The sequence below is a fragment of the Heloderma suspectum genome, chromosome 2 (genome assembly GCF_057233095.1).
Source record: "Heloderma suspectum isolate Gila_16-S chromosome 2, 16-S_ref, whole genome shotgun sequence".
Classification (NCBI taxonomy): Eukaryota; Metazoa; Chordata; class Lepidosauria; order Squamata; family Helodermatidae; genus Heloderma; species Heloderma suspectum.
The window spans coordinates 164,432,615-164,455,161 of NC_139459.1; the positions used below are offsets into that span (position 1 = coordinate 164,432,615).

The 22,547-nt window shown below is 44.1% G+C and overlaps 1 protein-coding gene across 2 annotated transcripts; it reads right to left on the bottom strand.

Annotated features, from left to right (window-relative positions):
- Nucleotides 1–8,365: 8,365 nt before the first annotated feature.
- ELOF1 (elongation factor 1) lies at nt 8,366–14,113 on the bottom strand. Of its 2 annotated transcripts, none has more exons than XM_084835725.1 (4): nt 14,071–14,113; nt 12,276–12,397; nt 11,151–11,221; nt 8,366–10,109 (listed from the first exon to the last, which is right to left on the bottom strand). In XM_084835725.1, the coding sequence occupies exons 2-4, from the start codon at nt 12,389–12,391 to the stop codon at nt 10,045–10,047; spliced, it is 252 nt and encodes an 83-aa protein (XP_084691851.1). In that variant the 5' UTR covers nt 12,392–12,397; nt 14,071–14,113; the 3' UTR covers nt 8,366–10,044. The 2 variants fall into 2 exon arrangements, with proteins under 2 accessions (XP_084691851.1, XP_084691852.1); XM_084835726.1 differs by lacking the exon at nt 14,071–14,113 and adding an exon at nt 13,899–14,061.
- Between the last annotated feature and the right edge of the window lie 8,434 nt (nt 14,114–22,547).

The following is a 22,547-nucleotide window of genomic DNA, read 5'->3' on the forward strand; positions in this document are numbered from 1 at the left end:
GGCGCTTCCCAAAAAGATCCACCATCAAGCAGTTATTTTATCCTGGGAATATAAGAAGATCCAGAAAGTTCCCCAAACTGCTAACCAGCTCGCTAGAGACTCCTTAAGCCATGCCAAAACCAGGTCTCCGCTCCAAGCCTCCACCACTGAGCCTTAAAGCTTCACCTTGATACCTTTCACGCTTTTATTTAAGTTATCAAATACTGCCACTACTTTTAAGCATGCACTAATGTGGCTCAAATCCCTCAGGATAGAATGTCATAGTAGAAAGACCCAAGGGGGTGAGAGATGTAGAAACAAGTGAATGAGTACTCTTGATTTCTTTCCCTCCCTCCAGAATAAGAGCCAAGCCTCCATCAGAGTCATCACATCTTCGGGGGCTGGACTTGATGGTCTTATAGGCCCCTTCCAACCCTACTACTATTCTATGATCTCTGTGGCTTGGGCCAGGTGCTGCTGCTGCTGTTTTGGGTCAAAGCAGAAGCAAGCAATGGAAGTACAGTTTCTCTTGCTGAACGTACTGGCCCCTGTACTCCATTTTGCACACTCATTAATAGAAGCTGCTCCACTACAAGCTACATCATCTGGCTCGCTCTTTCTTCAACCAGACTAGAGGTAAATGCAAGCAGTTTGTACAGGAGCATTGGTGAACTGAACATTGGCTTCCTGGTAACGTAACATGTTTAAGTAGAACACATGGATTGTGGAGAGAGACTGTGGAAAGGTGGTTGGACATACCTGCCAAGCACATCTAACCAGTTAGGGTATGTTCTCAGAGCATATATAAAAGTCTGGATGTATCCCAAGACTGATGTGACAGATCATTTGGACAGGACAACAGACAGGGAGATACAAATGTAAACAAGGCTGTTCATCTTCTAAATTCTCAAGAATCTAGTCTTCACTTAAAAAAAAGTTTCTAGCCCTCTCAGTCCTCAGTCTAGCTGTACAACATGCAGGCAGCTTCTACAGATAACGCTGGTGCTTAGGGGTAGGAACATCTTGGCTGTACAACTTGTCCCTTCCCATGTATGATTGTTTCTCCTGCCTCTCATATGTCAATAGTTCTCCTGTCAGTAAGGCTGTTCCTTGCCACCATCCTCATTCACTCCACTGCTCACACTATTTCATAGGAAATAATGGAAATCAAGCAATTTCATGCAAAGTAGCCAAATTTGTATACATTCTGAAGAAGGATTTAAAATTCTTGAGGTAGAGAACATGAACAGCTTTGGATAAGATTAGCAGATGTGTCAGTTGCCATGGAACTAATTCATGTTTAAAACCAAGATGCTTCTCCTGCTTTCTAACAACATTCATGTGCCTTGAATGAAGGCAGAATCACCTGCTGTAAGGCCAACACTGTGCAATTCATTATTAGGATCACAAGCCTAAACACCCACCCACACAGTGAAGTAACCTCCACTGAAATCACTAGTACTTACCCCCACATCTAAGTTGGGTTTAGGATAGGGCTATCATTCAGTCGAAGAAACCTTAGTTGATTAATCAATTAAGTCTGCATAAATTTGCAAACACCACCACAATCATTCTGAAGAGAAAAGCACTGCTCTGTTTTTAGATGATGGCTGCATTTGTCACAGCTGCTACGATCTCAGAAGAGGCATTTTCTCCTGTGTGGGGGTGAAAGACAAATGCTTCTTATAAGAAGGCACCTGTAATTACTTTGCAATTGCTCACACTAAAAATAACACAGTCTGAAAAAAAAATCTGTTAACTGATCAAAATATTTGGTCAGTCAATTCGATTAATCATCTAAACATTGCAACGCTACTTTAAGATAGGTGCACTTGCCTATGCATTTGCATATGTATTTAGAACAGGAACAGCTGATTTCACTCACTTTTTGTACTGCCATATTTTCTGGTGGCAAATCAGAGGTGGGCTATTGCCCATCAATTCTCACCTAAGATGTGATGTCAGATATTGTTACAAACCAACATTTGGGACAATACCAGAATCTAGACTACTGAGAAGTCAGCTGTACTGCCAACGAATTCATCCTCCTTCTCTCCCCAGAGTTAGAGACATCCTGCATGCCGAGCAGCTAACACTTTCCCCCCTCAAAACAAACAAACAAAAAATTATAAACAGATATATTTGTTTGTAATGTTCTGCTAATGAACACTTTTAAAATTCACTGTGGCACAATAAAAAAGAGAAAGTTTCTTTAGCACGACTGAAGATCTTCCTTAACATTTGCTTTTGGCAAGCCTATTTAAGCAGAAAGAGATATATTGTTATAAGCCTTACACGGAGTCAGATCGTTGGTCCATCTAAACCAACACTGACTGGCAATGTCATTCCAAGATCTCCTGGTAAAGCTCTGGTACTTAAGACATTTTAACAGAAGATGCCACACTTGATCCTGGGACCTTCTGCAAGCAAAGCCCTACCATTCTTCAAGTGCATGTGAAATCTTGGCAGTTTTTAACAGCCAAACAAGATTTGGAATGTCTGCTTGCTCTCTCAATTCATTGTTGAGCCTTTTTGTTTGTGTAAAGCTTCTATTGTTCAGTGGAAAACAGTCAACTATGCAGGATGTGCTAAGGGTAACACCAGTTAGATCATTTATTTTCAGCCTTCATTGTGAGAGAATAAGCCTGCATGGTCATAATTGTGCTACAAATCACAGAACACGCTAAACATGAAAAACTCTTGTAGAAAATGAGCTGTCATTTTAAAATGAGCAAATTTGTAGCCCTTGTAATTATGATAAACTCCCAAAATAATGGCAGTCTGGGCTCAATTAGAAAATGCCTATTTCTACAGAAAGGGATATGCTTCTTCATATGCAAATTTGGCATAGTCGAGAACTATGGAAGTTTTGGCCTAGAACTCCCATCAGCCCTAGCCAGCACAGCCAAGGGTAAGGGCTGATGGGAGTTGTAGACCAGAACCTCCGCGAGGGCCAAACATTGTCAACGCCAGGTTTAGAATGTTCTTACGGAAACTGACTCAAAGCAGTCTCTATTTCTCTCTCAGAAACAAGTACAAAACATTTTGACAACCATCAGTTCAAGTAAAGTTGCTGTGTGAGCGTAAAAGCAATGCAGAACTTTATGGGCCAATTCTGACTGTCAAAAAGCAGCCTCTTTCTCCATAGAACCCTGCATGTACAGGATCATGCAGAGGTACTTATTTTGTGCACATTGGCATTACACATGTTGAGTCCATAGCAATTTCCCCGAAATGCTACTGTGAGCACATGCTGTGCCCATTTACACATTTTTCCATACACAGGTCGGGCTCATGTGGAACAAGCAGATAGTGCTGGACGCAAAGAGTAACTTGGTCTGGCACTGTTAAGTTCAGTGCTGCTGGAAATTGCATTAAAGAAGCCTATAGCAGCCTTCCCCAACCTGGTGCCCTCCAGAAGTGTTGAACTACATCTCCTATTGGCCCTGCTGGCTGGGACTGATGGAAGTTGAAGTCCAAAACATCTGGAGGGAGGTTGGAGAAGGTTGGCCTATTGTTGTTCAGTCGTTCAGTCGTGTCCGACTCTTCGTGACCCCATGGACCATAGCACGCCAGGCCTTCCTGTCCTGCGCTCTCTCCTGGAGCGTGCTCAAGTCCATATTCATTGCATCAGTGATGCTATCTAGCCATCTCATCCTCTGCCGTCCCCTTCTCCTTTTGCCTTCAGTCTTCCCCAGCATCAGGGTCTTCTCCAGGGAGTTTTCTCTTTGCATTAGGTGGCCAAAATATTTGAGCTTCAGTATCTGTCCTTCCAATGAGCAGTCAGGGTTGATTTCCTTTAAGATTGACTGTTTTGACCTCCTTGCAGTCCAGGGGACTCTTCCTGGAGTCTTCTCCAGCCTATAGGAATGGTCTAACATGGTCACTCTTCACATGCAAGGAGAGTAAGATTAGATACTCGGCAAGTTAAGAGAACATTAGCAGCTTTGTTGCATGAAGACATAGTACCATAGGGACTCTACCATGGACCAAGTATCTCTTATCCACATTGGCCACACAATACAGGAACAAAAGGACTTACAAACTGCAAGCAGAGGATGCACCTCCCTCCAATGTATGAACAGAAGAAAGCCTTCACCTCCAGCCTTCAGGGTACATGGTTATGTTTCCAGCAATTTCTTTTATATAAACTACTTAGCTGATGTAGTAGTATCATTACTACAAAAGGGCAGCTAGCCATTGGGGCCCAAATGGCTTGGGTTCCCTAACCATACCTCTATAGAGGTGGATGCTCTTACAAGGTGGCTTACAATAAAAATATTAAGAACAAAACAGCTGACAATAACATAAGAAGGTGCCTGACACCTGTAGCCACACTAGTCCATGCGATGCATCCTACAGCTGCAATAATATTGAAGCAGCAAGATGACCCCCAAAGGACATAGGCTACAAAGAAAGCAGGGTTAGCTGCCAAGGGCCCCCCTGTCTGTCCTAGAATGCTCTGACCAAAGTGCCAATAATCACTTTGATGATTGGCGAGTGCAGCTTCTAAGTTCCATTTACTTAACCTAACCTCTCAGAGCAAACAAGCCCAGTCAGCTGATATGCCACAAACACTCCATTCTGCATTTTCAGGTTCTTACCCTGCTCATATTTTTCTGAGGTCAATAGGAAAACAGGTGGACTACCTCAAGAAGCTACCTTTGTTTAACAACCAAAGGGAAGAGAGCAAATAAGCACAACAACAAACACACCAGCAGATATGACTGGTCAGATGATTGGGTAATTGAGTAAGGGCTCAATTGTTGAAAACGTCATAGCCAGGATGACCTGTCATTCTAATTTCTTGGGGACATTTGGGCACTGAGCAACAACGAAACAGCCAGAGTGAGAGAGGCAGGAGGAATGGTGATTTCTAAGGTGAGGCTGAACTGGAAGTGGGAGAAAAGGCTCTTTTCTCAGCTTCATTCTCTAGAGAGCATGTAGTCTAATGTGGTCTTTAGCCCTTTGACAAAATCTTGATTAGATGATAGTCCCCTCTAAGGCTGGGGCGGGGGGAATGAGTCAACATGGTTTTGAGGTCTCATTGAACTTCAGTTATCACCTTGCCTTAGTAGCTGTCCTCTCCAGAGGTAAGGTTGGAAGGTAGAAACCCCAGCTGTGCCTGCTGTTGGCAGGCTCCTCTGAGTCATAGCCAAAATAGACTGACTCCCATGGCCCTTGTCCAACATAGGGGGTGAGGTAGGGCTGTCTTATGGAGCTCTTGAAGAGCTCCTCAAAATACATCTCTGCCTCCCTAAGACAGGAATACAACTGGAGGTTGATGGCAGAGGCCCCACCTGCCCAGAAATGGACTTAGCCTTGCCTTCTAGTCCCAGGAGGTGAGGCCTTACCCAAAGTTGAGTAACATCCTTCTCTACAAAGGCAGATTTTGCAGTGCAACACCTAGGTTGCATTACACCATATAAGAACATAACAAGAGCCCTGCTGGATCAGACTAAGGGTCCATCTAGTCCAGCATTCTGTTCACACAGTGGCCAACCAGCTGTTGACCAGGAAACCACAAGCAGGACATGAGTGCAACAGCGCCCTCCCACCCATGTTCCCCAGCAACTACTGTACATAAGCATACCTCCTCTGGTACTGGAGGTAGCACATAGCCATCACGCCTAGTAGCCATTGATAAGACTTCTCCAGGAATTTGTATAACCCCCCTTTTAAAACCATCCAAGTTGGTGGCCATCACTACATCTTGTGATAGTGAATTCCATAGTCTAAATATGCACTGTGCGAAGTACTTCCTTTTATCTGTCCTGAATCTCCCACCAATCAGCTTCATGTGATGACCTCGAGTTTTAGCAGTATGAGAGGGAGAAAGAAGTCTCCCTATCCATTCTCCACACCATGCATAATTTTGTACACCCTTACCATGTCTCCCCTTACCCTCCTTTTCCCAGGCTAAACAATTCCAGCTATTGTAACATCCTCTCATAGGGGAGATGCTCCAGCCCCTTCATCATTTTAGTTGTCCTTTTCTGCACTTTTTCCAGCTCTACAATATCCTTTTTTAGGTAGAGTGACCAGAACTGCACACAGTATCCCAAGTGTGGTTGGAACACTTATACAAATCTATTTGTATAATATATATGCACCATAGATTTGTATAAGGGCAGTATATTGGCAGTTTTATTCACAATTCCTTTTCTAATCATGCCTAATATGGAGTTTGCTTTTTTTACTGTGACTGCACACTGGGTTGACATTTTCATTGAGCTGTGCACCACAACCCCAAGATTTCTTACCTGGTTGGTCACCGCTACCTCAGATCCCATCAGGTTATACTTGAAGTTGGGATTGTTTGCTCCAACATGCATCACTTTACACTTGCTTACATTGAACCGCATTTGCCATTTGGATGCCCATTCTCCCAGTTTGGAGAGATCCTTTTTGAGCTCTTCACAATCCCTTTTTGTTTTAATCACCCTAAATAATTTGGTGTCATCCTCAAACTTGGCCACTTCGTTGCTCACTCCTAATTCCAGATCATTTATAAACAAGTTGAAAAGCATTGGTCCCAATGCAGAACCTGTGGGACCCCACTATTCACTTCCCTTCATTGGGAGGATTTACCATTTATTCCTGCTCAATGCTTTCTGTTCCTTAACCAGTTACTGATCGATAAGAGGGCCTCTCCTCTTATTTCATGACTGTTAAGTTTGCTCAGGAATCTTTGGTGAGGGACCAAAAGCTTTTTGGAAGTCCAAGTAAACAATGTCTACCAGATCACCTCTACATGTCTATTGACAGTCTCAAAGAACGGTAAAAGGTTAGTGAGTCAGGACTTACCTTTGTAGAAGCTGTGTTGGTCCTTTTTCAGCAGGGCTTGTCCTTCTATATGCTTACTAATTTTATCTTTAATAATGCTTTCTACCAATTTACCCAGAACAGACGTTAAGCTAACTGGCCTGTAATTTCCCAGATCCTCCTGGATCCCTTTTAAAAAATTGGTGTTACATTGGCCATCTCCCACTCCTCTGGTACAGAAGCTGATCTTAGGGACATGTTGCGTATTTTGGTTAGAAGATCAGCAATTTCATATTTGAGTTCTTTGAGAACTCTAGGATGGATACCATCTGGGCCCGGTGATTTATTTGCTTCCAATTTATCTATAAGGTTGAGAACTTCATCTTTTGTCATCACTATTTGCCTCAGTTCCTCAGACTCCCTTCCTGAAAACATCAGTTCAGGCGCAGGTATCTGCCCTATATCTTCTGCAGCGAAGAGAGATACAAAGAATTCATTCAGCTTCTCTGCGATCTCCTTTAGTACTCCTTTAATTCCACTGTCATCCAATGGTCCAACTGCCTCCCTAGCTGTTTTCCTGCTTCTGATATATTTAAAGAATTCTTTATTCTTGGCCTTGATGTTGTTAGCTATATGCTCTTCAAAATGCTTTTTTGCATCTCTTGGAGGCAGCTGACTGAAACAACTACAAGTTTCTGTTCAGTTGATACATATTTTATTCCTCCAGCAACCAGGAGAAAGAGCAAGAAGCTAACCACCTTATCACCACCTTGCATTACAATAGACCCAGTATGAGTTTGCACTAGCAAGTTATTTCTGGAACTATCATTCCAGCAGAAATATCGTACTTCCCCCATTAGTAGTTCAGTTGTTACTTAGATATTCTGTCCTTCTTTTCCAAGGAGCTCAGAGCAGTGTTTTAGCCCTGCAGCATCCCTGTAAGATCAGGTCAGGTTGAGAGAGGACAATTTACTCAAGGCCATCCAGAAGCTTCTGGGGAGGTGAAGGTGGGACAGCCAAGCATAACACTTAAGCCACACTATCTTCCCCATTCCAGTTACAACTGGAGCAATCAGTAAATTTCAAACTTCTAAGTATCCCAGGAGAATGCATGTGAATACCAGAAATGTCAGAATTTCATAGTAAGCCACTTTGTCCTCCAGAACAGAAACTGGCCAGTGTTCTCGAAAGTTTTCAGCCTTCCCCAGCAGCTTGCTCATTTACTTAAGGTATCAGGAGCCATTTAATCCTGTAAGTACTACCTGATCACCATACAAGCTGCTCTCCGCTTCTGGTATACAATAATTTAAACTGGATTCACCAATAAGGGGAATGGGGGAAAAGAAAGCAAAGAGATGTTAGTGGTCCAACTCTCATGGCAGAGTTCAATTAGATACTCTTTTGATCTCTTCCAGTTCTCCAAAAACTGGGTCAGAGCATCCTTAGGAAACGTAATACTCTCAGCATTAAGCATGGGATAGCAGAAACTAGCACAAAATGGACAGCAATTATATAAGAAAGATACAAACACAAAAGCAAAGTTGTCACCATAGTCGTAATTAAGGAACACAAAGCAACCTAGAAAGAGCGGCTTGGGAGACACAAGACACTAAAAAGCTCCTTTTCTAATATGGCATTTATTTAAAAGGGATGTTAATCACTGCAAACTACTGGCAGAGACTCCTCAAATACATTAGCAACAAGAAGTGGGCTTTTGCTTCCTCAGACATTAATTACAGGGCATTTGTGGTCCAACAGAGCATGGAATTCATTTTGGCTTAGATCTTAAAGACATGGGACTTGATAGGCAGCAACTACAATCTGGGAATGTATATCAGGATGTTTTTCAAAGGCTTCCTGAATCAATACCATGTAGCACTGAGGAAGGCAGGCTGAGAACAGGCCAAAATATTCCCCTTCCTCAATAGCAAGATTCAGAATCAAAATCCTGCCCCCACCCCCAGGCTCTAAGTAAAGATACATACAGCTTACCACTCCCTCTAAAGCCACTTGCAGCAGTTGCTGGGATCCTTTATTTGTGGGCACTAAGGGGGAACTAAGACTAATAAGAAAAGGAAACCCAGACTGCCAATTCAGTAAACTGTTCCTGGCAAGGAGAGCGCATACTCACTGCACACCTGGAAATACGCTGAGGAAAGCAAAATGAGCAAAATAAAACACACACAAGAGGAGGGATATTTCACAATATACCATTCAATTCCACCTATGTACATTACACCAGCACCTATCTATCAGATGATGGCACAATTTCTCAGCGACACAGGCAGCCTTGCTCCTTTGAACTAAAGTTATTACACCATAATAAAATCCCCAAAATCCCATGCCCAGCGCTATTTAGAGGGCCTAGCCTCAGAAACATAGTTAACTTCACTAGCAACTAAACTGGTTTTTAAATAAGGAATTTAAAATAAAGCAACATTTTCTTCATGGGATACAGTCTCCATTTAAAACAGTAAAATCAAGAGGAACTTTGGAGATTTTTTTTTCATCCTGTTAACACAAGGCCAAGGTTAGGCTTCTGCATATTGAACTACAAGGCAGGAATTATACTTGCCTATTTCATTCAAAGTACCTAGAAAGGATAGAAGAGTCCTGTGCAGTCCTGTGCACAAATGGATGCAGAAAAAGGCTGGCAGGGAAAGGACTGTAAGATATTCTTCTGGCAGTTATCAGGTATACAAAGACAACATGCTGCCACCCAACCTAATTGGGGACAGCCTACTGAGAGGAAGGTTGCCTCAGTGGCCAAGTCTACTACTCCAGCCAATGCTACTAAAAAGCATACCGTGTGGGATCAGGAGAGGATTACTTCTTACAGTCTGTGTATTCCTGCTTCCTAAGCATTGCTGTTTAACCGTGGCAACAAGGGGCACATCACCTCAAGGCCTATCACTGAACACTGAACTGCAAAGGAGCTCGCACGGAAACCCCTTCCACAGAAGCCCAACAGAGGTTGAGCAGCAGCACCGCACGGGCTGCATGCTAGGCAACCTTATATAGGAAAATTCCCAATGGCCAGGCTGGTCACAAAAATGCTGGCTTTTCCCACTCTTGCAGATCCAGCTGAATCTTTAGTCCCTCAACTGCAGGAGAACAATTCCATAATATTCATGTAAAAGGACAGGATTACTGGATAGAAACAAACAGCACAAGAGCCACCATTTCCCAGCCACTCCAGTTGTATCTTCAATGCATTATATAACAATGCATTATGTTATGAACATCCCCCAACCCACCCCAGTCTTGTTTAACTCTTAGCAAGTTCCTCTCCAGTTGCTGCTACTGATTGGCTGCCTCACACGCATCTATCCAATCACTGTAAACATCCACCGGTTCCGAAAGATCTTTAGGGTCAAAAGTCAAGGAATCCTACATAAAATGATCTTTTATGAATGTATGCCAACACTCTTTTCCTGTTACCTCCCTATAGCCTTTCATGACTGCTGTATTTTTTCCTTTTAACAGCACTTTTTAGTCATGCTGCTCAATGTGTTTTTATAGACGTGAGACTGCCACAATAGCCCAAATGTTTTATGGTAAATAAAACGGAATGGAAAACCAGAGAACAGACAGGAGCAGTTGCCACAACCTGGCTCACAACTGGTTTTGCCTAGTAAAAGCTAAACTTTCTAGCTCCCCACCATTTCTTTGTTATCTTCTCTTTGGATCTACTGCTACCTTTTCAATTTTTAAAAGAACTCTCATAATTCCCTTTCTGTGGGAAACATTTAACCCTCTTCCTATATTATGTGAAGATGTTACAGCCCTGAGCACATGGAACAAGCTGAGCTACAAAAATACAGAGTGAGAGCATCATGGGATATCTTTCAGTGCATCCAGCAGCACTTCAGAGAATGCTACCTCTTCTCCAGGCTTGGAAGTGGTTGGAAACCCTTCCCTTGCAGATCCACCCAAATACTCAGTCTTTCAGAGGCATTGCAAAACTTGACTGTTGATACCTTTAGTGACCATGATTAAGCTGGTCAAGAGTGGGACTTTAGCTTATTTAAATTGTGCAGTGGGGGACAGGGGGACGGGGAGCATCAACTGATTACCACCAAGGAATGAGGCATATGTGACTATGTTCTATCAGACTGATTATCAGTTTTGATGCTAACTCTACTTCCAAGCTCTTACCACATGACAGGCAGAACTAGGTAGAGCCAGAATAAAGCATCTCACCCTATCTTACAAGTTACTGACATGAAAGCAAGACCTTACATGGGGAAAGAATCAGAAATTATAAAATACTTAAAATCCAAGCACTATTTCTCATCTCCCCGCCCCCAACCCACTACAAACACACTTTTCCTTTTACCCAGTTGGGTGGGACAGAGGAAGTACTGCTTGTGGACCCTTTTACTGAGTAACAGACCAAAGGATACATGTTATAGGGGTCTGAAATTCTTCCAGACACACGGTACAAGATATCACACCAGTATTCCGAGCTCTATCCCTGGAAGATAGAAACCATGTTAAAGTAGCAAATATTTCCAGTCCTACAAAATACATGCATCTGAAAAATTGGAGGCCAGAATAAACATCAGCAGGGGTTGCTCACACATACTTGCTTGGGTACTGAACATCCCTTAACATGCAATGAACAGCGGGTACAAACATCCATGCCTTCATCTCAGCCTGAACTTGGATAGAGGCATTGCAAAGGAGGAAGTACCCTCCACAAAGCTTTGCTTGGAATACAGTCATTACCTGACAAGTTGCAGCTGGAGGTAACCCTCCCATTCTTGGGAATGGGGAGAAGATAAGGCCAGATTAATGGTGCAGCGCAAAGGACTGCCCATTTCCACTCCCCTTTATTTGTAGCAGAAGTGGTTAGAGGCCATGCAATGGACAACAATCATGGACATCCTTGGGATTTCTTCTTGGATAAATGCTGTCCTTTTCACTTTAGACCTGTTGTGCTATGTTCTTATTCTAGTTTCTATATATTTCAATCTCTTTATTTAATACTTATGTGTACTCAAGAATTCTGACTCTTAGAAAATTTTCTTTCACTTGTCCTTCTAAATGCCTTAGTCTTTTTGTCCTCTACCTTTTGATTTCTTCTAAAATTCTCTCTAGTTTTTGTGCCATTCCTTCTTCAAAACTGTTGAAAGGCTGTACAAATACTTTCTTTATACTGTTTTAGAATGTAAAGGGTGGGGGAGAGAAGGGGGTTGAGCTTTCCCTTAGTGTTTTGTCCCTGGAGGAATTTGCTCTACCACTACATTGCTCTAGTACACAATTTCTGCTTGTGGCATTCTATACAATGTAACACATAGCTGGATCAGTGAGAGAGAAGATGAGCGGATCAATCCTTTGTAAAGGCTTGAACTACCATTTTGCTCCATCCCTTTCACAATTCAAATATTGCCTCAAATAGAATCCTCCTGCATTCTTATTTTCTGAACCTTCCCTTTTAAGTGTCTGGAACCCCAGTGGCTGCACTCTACCAGATAGATTCAGTTTGCCATCCAAATATCTACTCTTTTTCCTCACACACAGCTTACATTTTAACATCACATGACTTCTCATGGTTACAGAAGGGGCAGGTAAACTGGGTCTCAAGTGTCCCTGTCATCTTCTTTTTGGGTGGAGGCTTCCGCTTTGACTTCCTACGGCCCATCCTTGCCTGCAGCATGCAAAGGAGAAACAAAAGTTAAGGATAAGAAGGGGGGGGGGGAAGCTTCATCAAGAGCCCTTCTTTCCATTCCTAATGACTGTTAAGGGCTAAGAACAGATGTAAATTTTTGCATTTGCAAGACCAACACCACTGAGAACTAGAGTTACCACATCCACAGAAGCTCAGATCCTGCAACTACAGGGATGGAGGCTAGGAGGTTGGTGTCTCATTGACTAAGAGATAGAGCATACTGCATAATAGTATTTTGTAGGCTATTGAGCAGGTGTCTGGCAGCCCATGGGTGGAATATGACCAACAGGTTGTGAATCAGTAATAATTCCCATCAAACTATGCAAAAAAAGAGTTTCTTTTGGTTTGGATCCATCATCTTGAGATTTTACCCCTTTTCCTACCAACCCTACTGGGTGACACAGAACCACTAAGTAATACTACATATTTTGGCTTCAATAGCCTTTTAAAAACTTAGTTCATAACCCATAATTAAACTCCAGCTGCACCAATATAAAGACAGCCATATTTGCCTTTACTTCTGCTCTCTGCCTAACCAAGAACCGGTATGTTTTGCTTAAGGTTAGAGTCAGATCTGGGTAAGAACTGGACTTTTAAGATTTAAGAGATCGTTTTAAGCCATTAGCTTGTCATCTAAAAATCCTAGGTATAATCAGATATGTACAACAGCTAGCAGAGACTAATTCATTCAATCTGCAATTTCCATCTTGAGACAGACTAAATGCAGACCTCATGGTTACATCTGGCCCAACTGTTGCTTTGCCTCTTTCCCCCACTCTTTGTTATACCATCCAGCGTGATGAAGAGTTCTGGAGAACTCAAAATCTCACACCTTATTTTCTGACATGTTGGCTGGTCCTAATGAAGGTATTGTCCAGCTGTGGATTTTGCAGGGTTGTTGTTGTTGTTGTTTTTTAAACAGACTTACATGGCTACCTTAGCTTTTATGCACCGCATATGGTTTTTCCCCAGCCTGTGTCTCCCCACTCAAACAGCCCTCATTCCATAGTCAATGAAAGGGAGCAAAACCAACTGCACTCCTGATTATGGAGATATGTGCAGCAATTCTCTCAGTGGGGCTACCCCTGCCTCTATACAAATCATATGGAGTCCGGCTCCATTCTTAACGCCCGCAGAAGCGTTGTAGCTCTTGCCAGGTGGGCAACCGAGAGAGGGCTGCCGAGTTGTCAGCCACTTCTGAACAGGCCACGTTCTCCTTTTAACAGGAGAAATTCAGAGGTGACAGTAACGCAGTGAAAAGTTGTGCCAGCACAGTTAAAGGGGCGCGAGCAGGCCAGGGCGGCCTTTTTTTCTAGTCTGTTTTCTAGAGGGAAAGGCAGGTAGCAAAAATAGAGAGCGGGGGAGGAAAGGAAGAGACAGAAGTCGGAATAAGCAGCATTAACACCCAATCAATCCCACAGCCTCCGCCTGGGCCTGTAGGAACAAAATGACCCAGCGTGACTTGGAAAGGGGGACGCACGAGGAAGGGGAGAGCTGCCCGCTTCACTTGTCTTCCGAAGGCCCAGCAACAGTCCCGGCCTTCTCGGGAAGTCGGTGCTAAAAATAATGTCGATCCAAGCTCAAGGTGATGCCGCCCCACGGAGAACGGCTTGAGCCCCTCCAAACATTCACCACCAACCCCTTTCCCCTACCTGGGATCAACAACCTCCCCAGGCCTCGTTTCCCACGGAGACCAGCACTTCCGGCGTGCTACCCGGAACGAAATAGTGATCGCTCCGCCCCTTTCGCTAGAGGTTAGTTGGAGGCGTAAAGATTGGAGAAGTAGAGGCAAGATGGCTATCATCTGGAAACAAGAACTTCCGGGTTCCGATGGTCCCATTTTCCCCCCCCGTGGCGGAAGTGAGAGCTGCCCATAAAAACCAATGGCGAAATCCAAGATTGAACGCTGCTTTCGTTACGCGGAGGCGACTAACAAAGGCGTTAGTGCTTTTTCTAGTGCCTGCCTTTTATCGTGTGAAAAATATCACTGTTTTAAAAGGTTTCAAACATTTCAACCATCACCCTGCCAATGCCAGTGCAGTTCATTATCTCCATGTGGGGGCGGGGCGCTTTCACTGGGAAATACGTCCTTAGAGCAGCCTTGCAGCGGAGGCCGGATGCTCCGATTTCGATGGGGCTGTAAATCCATTCTGGGCTTCAGTCAGAGCCAGCCAGAAGCCTAAGGGGGTTATCCAAGGTGTTGAAGCCTTTCCCCCCTAAATAGATTCAGCTCCTTGGACAGCCCCTTTAGAGCTCTGGCCGGTTCTGACTGAAACCCAGAATGGATGCACAGCCCCACCGACATCAGAGCCACCCGCCTCCACTGCAGCCTTGCAACGTAGTCCACTGTCGATACCGCCAGTTAAGAGGTGGAGCTGACGCTGGTTTGGGTTTGCCGTGGAAATCTCTGGTTACAGCCAAGGCCAGTCTCTATTTAATCGCCTCACCAATGCTCAGTTGCAGGTAGAAGCCTTCTGTTCCATTGACTTGTGTGCAGACTGCACTTTTAAACATTTAAAAACTGCTGCCACCCCCCCCACACACACACACACACGCACACACCCGTGAAATCCTGGATTCCTCCATTAATTTCTATGGGCACCTCTGAGTTCGCTCCGGGAGAGAAGATTTTAAAAAGTTTATTAAAACTGCAAATTCACATTCTGAAAACTAGTCGTTTCTATCTCTGTGGTTCTTCCTGCGCAGGCTCATGAGCTCTTCTCCTTTACAAAGCTGACTAGAAAAGAAGACCTGGCTGTACACGAGTGAAGCACGAGAGTTGCTCCTGTTAATTCAAACGAAGAAAGTCCGTCTAGTCCCGCATTTTATTTTTCAGCAGTCGCCAGCCAAGTCCTGAGGGCGGCAACCGCTTAATTGTCTGGCATACTTAACTGCCCTTAAGTATCTGGCATTCTGGAGGTTTAGTTTAACTGTCATGCTGTAATCCTATTTTTAAAGCCATCTAAGGAGTGACCATCACCACATTCTCCTTCATCTATTATTTATTGTTGTCACTGCTGCTATGTTGTTTTTTTAAACAACTTATCAGTGCGTGTGATGGCTTACAGAATAGCAAATAAGCTGCCAGGTCTCTGCCCGGAGGAGCTTCCAAACAAAAATTGCCGCAAGGACAACAAATAGAGATGGAGGAGAGAAAGGCAATAGAGATGGAGATGTTGATGGAGAAAAATATGTGTTTCGTTCAGCTATGCATACTTGGACATGGAGCACAATCCGATGCATGTTTACTCAGAAATAAGTCCCATTGTGTCCAGTGGTGCTTAGTCCCTAGTAAGTATGTTTAGAATTGCAGTCTTGTTTCAGGAAGGGATGAGAATAGCTAGTTGAGCAATCCTAACTCGGGGGGGGGGGGCAGTGTCAGCAAAGCACCAACTAGGATGGGCAGGAGTGACCTCCCTTCCCCACACACCTTTTTTCCGTCAAGGAGCAGGGTTTTTAAATTTTACCATCTGTTGCTTACAACAGAAGGGAATTATCCTACAACAGCACCAGGCTGGCATTGGGAATGAGATCAGCCCCTCTCAGAGAATGGAGTCACCTTGGTTCCAGCAGAATGCCCCCAGAATTTACCTTATGCTAGTGAATTCCTTGTGATACGTTCCATGGGGTTTTTTGCTATTTCTATTTCTGCTTCATTGACTATGTTAAAGCCTTTGATTGTGTGGATCACAACAAACTCTGGCAAATTCTTAAAGAGATGGGAGTACCAGACCACCTTACCTGTCTCCTGAGAAACCTGTACGAGGGACAAGAAGCAACGGTAAGAACCGGACATTGAACAACCGATTGGTTCAAAATTGGGAAAGGAGTACGACAAGGCTGTATATTGTCGCCCTGCTTATTTAACTTATATGCAGAGTACATCATGAGAAACGCCGGGTTGGATGAATCACAGGTTGGAATTAAGATTGCCGGGAGAATTATCAACAACCTCAGATACGCAGACGATACCACCCTAATGGCAGAAAGCGAAGAGGATCTAAACAGCCTCTTGTTGAGGGTGAAAGAGGAGAGTGCAAAAGCTGGTTTGAAACTCAACATTAAAAAAACGAAGATCATGGCATCTGGCCCCATCACTTCCTGGCATATAGAAGGGGAAGAAATGGAAGCAGTGGCAGATTGTATTTTCTTGGGCTCCAAGATCACCACAGACGGTGACTGTAGCCATGAAATTAAAAGACGCTTGCTCCCTGGGAGGAAAGCTATGGCAAACCTAGACAGCATAGTCAGAAGCAGAGACATCACCTTGCCGACAAAGGTCCGTCTAATCAAAGCTATGGTTTTCCCAGTAGTAACGTATGGCTGTGAGAGCTGGACTATAAGGAAGGCTGAGCACCAAAGAATTGATTCGTTCGAACTGTGGTGCTGGAAAAGACTCTTACGAGTCCCCTGGACTGCAAGGAGGTCAAATCAGTCCATCCTAAAGGAAATCAACCCTGAGTGCTCATTGGAAGGACAGATACTGAAGCTGAAGCTCAAATATTTTGGCCACCTAATGCAAAGAGAAAACTCCCTGGAAAAGACCCTGATGCTGGAAAGATCGAAGGCAAAAGGAGAAGGGGACGGCAGAGGATGAGATGGCTAGATAGCATCACCGATGCAATGAATATGAACTTGAGCACACTCTAGGAGAGAGCGGAGGACAGGAAGGCCTGGCGTGCTATGGTCCATGGGGTCACGAAGAGTCAAACACGACTTAATGACTGAACAACAAGTCAATTCCTTAAGTTAACTATGTGAAGATGTACTATCTTTCATGAATCAGTTTATTACTTCCCTGAGTGGCCCTCCCAAAATTCAAGAGTGAAGGAAAGACATTATCTTTATTCACTCTTCCCACCATACATAATTTTTTAATCTTTATAATGCCCTCTCCCTTTGGTCTTGTAAGAATGGGACAACTAAACAAAAACAAACCAAAACCTCACCCTAGCTGATACCAGAAGAAAGAACCAGCCTGCTCTTTTGCTTTTGGTTAGGTTTTTGTTTTGAAGCTAACTGCCAGAAGAGCAAGGAGAAAGGCTGGTGTCCTTTCCACCCTGAACACTATTTTTCTTTTTTTGTTTATCTTGTAAACCATAGCTGACTGGACAATCAACTAAACTTATACAAGGCATGTCACCTTTGCTTCTATTGACAATGCCAAGTCCAGGACAACCCCCAAGCTAGAACTTGGACTTCAGAGGGAGCACAATCCCATCCAGAAATGGTTGAATATCTCTGTTTGGAGTAACCAGTTTTCCCATCTTTTCACAGTACCTCCATCTTTTCTGGATTGTTTTAGTTTTTTCATTTATCCCAAAAATGCTTCCAAAGAGTTCCACAGTATCCCTGGGGTTAACAGATGGAAACAAGAGGTAGAGTTGTGTGTAGGGATGTACGAATCCCTTACCTGGTTCCGGTCCGGGGCTTTGGCGGTGGCGGGGAGGCAATCTGTCCCTCCCCCCGGAATCCTCCCCAGCCAGCTCTGCTCCGCAGCAAGGCCATGGAGCCGCCAGCTGGGGCCGGCCGCAGCTGGACTTCCGGCCTCTGCCAGGCTGCTGCGGCCGCAAATGGTGGCCGTCATAGCGGCCGCCATTTGTGTCCTTGCATTAAGCTGTGATAGGCTACGTATGTATTTACGTAGCCTATCACAGCAAAAGGCAGGGACGCAAATGGCGGCTGCTATTACGGCCACCATTTGCGGCCACAGCAGCCCGGCAGTGGCCAGAAGACGAGCCAGAGCCGCCGTCGCATCCGCTGCCGCCGCCGCCAGGTAGGTCCGTTCTGGGGGGGGATTGCGGGGGGTGGCCGTTCCGCCACAGATTCTGGGGGGCCTCACTGGAGTCCGTGGCGGAATTCTCCAACATCCCTAGTTGTGTGTCATCTGCATGTTGATGACACTGTAACCCAAACCTCCAGATGACTGCCCCTAGTGGCTTCATGTAGATGCTAAAAACCATGGAAAACAAGATAGAACATTGTAATACTCCATAGGCTAAAGGCCATGAGATGCAACAGAAATCCCTTTGCATCATCGGCTGAGTATGTCCGACCAGAAAAAAGCCAGCTCAAAATTGTAACTTGTCCTAAGTGCCTCCCCCCATGCCCCAGCAAGATAACTCAGCAAACAAGATACTATGATCAATGGCATCAGAGGTGACTGAGAGGTCCAGGAGAACTAAAAGAACACACACACACACATCCATTCCCTAACGTTAATCAACCACCAGGGTGACCAAAGCTGTTTCCATTCCCATAACTAGGGTAGAAACAATTGGAACAGATTTAAATAATCCATTTTATGCAAGACTGCCTAGAGCTGAGACACTACCACCTTCTCCCTCGCTCTGCATGAAAATGGAGCATTTGAATCTGGGTGATAGTTATCCAGGACCATAAGGTCCATAGTTGTTGTTTTGCAATAGAGGTCTCACTGCCGCCTTTTTAAGGCAGTAGGAACTTCCTCTTCCCTCAGCGAAGCATTCACCACTTCCAAAGTCTGTGTAAAAAGCCTAGACTTGGCAGCTTTCAAAATCCAGAATGAGCATAGATCCAGCAAACACATGGCGGGCCTGAATCCTCCAAGTAGCTTGTCCACATACTCAGTGCAAGCAACTTTATCTGCAAAATGCAACGCAAACTGATCACAGCAGTGCTTTGAGGGTTCCATCACTTGGCTATTGGAGCCACTATACAACAGGTTCTTTACCACTCAAAAGTTCTCTGCTAGCTGGTATTCTGCAAAGGCAATGGTAGCGGTGAAGTAGAGTCTCATCGCCGCCACAGAGCAGGCCCTATAGTGATTTCTTCCCTGTGTTTGATCATGCTCATCATAAGCCTTCTGCCACTTGCACTCTTCTTGTCAGCCCAGTTGCTTCCAGGGAGCTGACATGGCTGTGATTGGGACAAGGACATTAGGGCGCTATTGTATCAATAGCTGGGTTATCCCTCTATCTTAGGCAGAGACCAGGGCCTCAGCAGAACCTAAAGCTGCAGGAAAATCTCCCAGAGACCTCAGGAAATATTCAGGATCCATCTTTGAGGGTGGACCATAGCAATTGTTCCTTCACACCTGCAGGGGTTACAAGTGGTCACAAGATCAATCTGAATCAGGTAATGATCTATACTTGACAAGAGAGTCATCACTGGCTCCCCTGCCCACAGAGTATTTTTTCCTCATCCAGTACAAAAGATGAGGTCCAGAGTATGTCCTGCTACATGTTTGGGGCCAGATATAATTGAGATAGGGTCATGGTTGTCATGGAAGCCCTGAAGTTCCATGCAACCTCAGCACGAAGGTTGAACCAAAACCAAAAGCTTTGGGGTCCTCAGCACCACCTTCAAGACGAGCTCCATCAGCTTGGGGAAGCAGTGGACTGGATGGTACACCAACAGAATCCCTATCCTGTCTCGGGCTTCCAACACCAAGTCCAGACACTCAAACCCTGTCAACTGCTATAAGGGATATCTGACCAGGGAGAGGTTATCCATATTGAATATGTGACACCCTCCCTGAAAGAAACCATCATATATACCACATATCACCTTTGTATGTCTAGCAGATTAATACATTTCTTACCATGGCCAGTATGCAGCCCACTCTCCATGTACAAATGTTCCTCTTCATGTGCATTGGGGGCAAGGAGGGAAGGGCAACTGGTGACTTTCAGTTCTGACTCCAGCCCTTACTTGGGATTGAATCCCATTCCAGAGGGCCACCTGACCTGCTGTGATAGCTTTAGGTCACTGTGAGGGGCTTCAGTGGGAAGGGGAGTACAGAAAAGCCCTAGTGGGCACACCATATTCCAGGCATGGCCCTTTGGGTCCAGGCTCATCGTTTACGTGATTTGACATGACATGGATAATGAAAGGTTATGTGAGCAATCATTTATTATTTCAAATACAATATTTATTTCAAATGTGCATATTCATAATGAAATGGATGTCTTTTAAGTAACTGGTGTCCCACTACTATTTACTTCTAAAATTAATACTTCTGGTTAAAAACACAAATTTTTAAAAAGTACACAAATAAAAAATAAGGAAACAACAAACATATAGAAAATGGCCCTGATATTCCTCCTGCACAGTTCTTTCATCTTTTGAAGAACAGGGCCCTTTACAGTCACAGAAAAGCATACAGCAAAGTGGTCTCTTTATGTGACATTTGGGGCATCTTTTCTTATACACACTGGCCACTCATTCTTGTCAACATATGCTGATATCAGGAAGTGTTGTCCAAAAAGGCTGATAGGTTAATCCACCCCTTGTTTTCCATCCCCAGTCACATGGATTCTGGACTTGAGAACTGCTGGCCAGGCAATTCCTCCAGGTGTTGGATTGCAAAACAGCTCTTTTTTACGGCTGAAGCGTCACATCTGAAGTTGGAGGAGTATTTTATGTGGTTTTCTTCTTTTGTGTAAATAAGGGCCGAATTATATGTTACACAGGTGATCAGATCTCCTGATGTATCTGTCTTTCTGTAGAAACATACAGGTACAATTTGAGTGCCGGCTAATAGCAGCTCCAGAGGTCCAGTGTGAATTCAGGAATTGGTGTGTGAGGAAAGAGTTAGCTCCCTGTTTCCTTGTGGACTTGATCCAAGTCAGGCTTTCCCATCACAGATGTTTTTAGGGAAAGAAAAAGACGTTGGGTGATCCAGTCATTAGATGTTGTTGTAATCTGTAGTTTGGCACTTTGATCCATCTGCATTCGTTCATAGGGGCTTGGGTAACTGCCTTATATGGAATCGGACCCTTGGTCCATCTAGCCCAGTACTGTCAACAGTGACTAACGGTGCCAGTGACTCTCCAGGGTTTCAGGTAGAAGTTTCTCCAGCCCTACCTGGAGTGCCAGGGATTGAACCTGGGATCTTCTGCATGCAGATCATGTGTGCTGTATTGAAAGTGGTTCCCATCGTCATACTCAGCCCACAATTCTAGGTTCGTAATATGCTAGAAACCCAAACAGTGCTACAGCAACATCAGAGTCCCTTCTTTCAATAATGTTCTTATTGCCATTCACTGCATGCCATGATATTTGTTTGTTAAATTTATTAAGCATCTCATAAAATAAATTTCTCCAGGCATTTTACAATAATGATGTTTATAACAAGCTGTACATCTGATTCCTCATGCAAAGAGGATGTTATGGAGATAACAAGGTAAACTTTGCTTGAACTGTACTTTTATGGGTGCTGGAGATGTTCTTTCCTCTTGTTGGCTGCAGAATTAAATTCTTCACTAAGAAAGCTCAAAAGTTCTTCATGTCTATTGACAGTAAGTTCTTCACTCATTTATCCACAGTGTTATTTCAAATAAGCATGCCAAAGCATGTGAACTATGGGAAGGAACATGAGCCTAACTCACATTCAAGACAGATGACAGGAAGTATTTCTTCATGAGATGAGATACATATTCATCTTACGGAATTAGCTGCCACAAGATGTTGCGATGACTCCAAATGTGACTTGCTAGAAGACAAATGGTGGAGCAGTGCTATTGCCTTCATATTCTGCCTGTGGGCTCCCTGGAGGCATTGGGCTGCCCACTATTGGAAACAGAATGCTGGGCTACATGGACCCACCTGAATCTGATTCAGCAGGGATTCATCTTATGTTCAGATACAAAGCTGATATTTGGGTTCTTGGATGGTTGTATTTTTGGATGAGGTGCTAAAGATAGGAATATTTTGCTCTAAAGGCTATGTTTTAGATGGTATGGATGGTACTTTTGTCATGTAAATGGCATTGAGAATCCTATGTAGTAAGCCACATTTGAAAAATCCGTATTGGGAGTTATTGAGAGTAATTTGGGAGGCTTAAAAAAAGAGGGACCATCTCTCCTTCAGAGCGGTATTTTGGTTCTAGGGCCTCCTGTGGGATATCATATCCTACAGCCATTTTGGAAAGTGCCTTACCTGCTCCATCTGGGCTTTGAGAAAAAATGTCTCTCAGGTGATTTGCAAACTTTCACACGTGTACAACTCACACCTGCAATCTACAGCTGGTAGCTTGAAGAGAAATATTCTTGGCTCACCTGGCACTAAGTTCCTACACTTAAATGCTGAGGTGGGATTTTACCTACGAAATGTCTGGTTTACACCCCACAGTCTGCCTCTGTAGTCT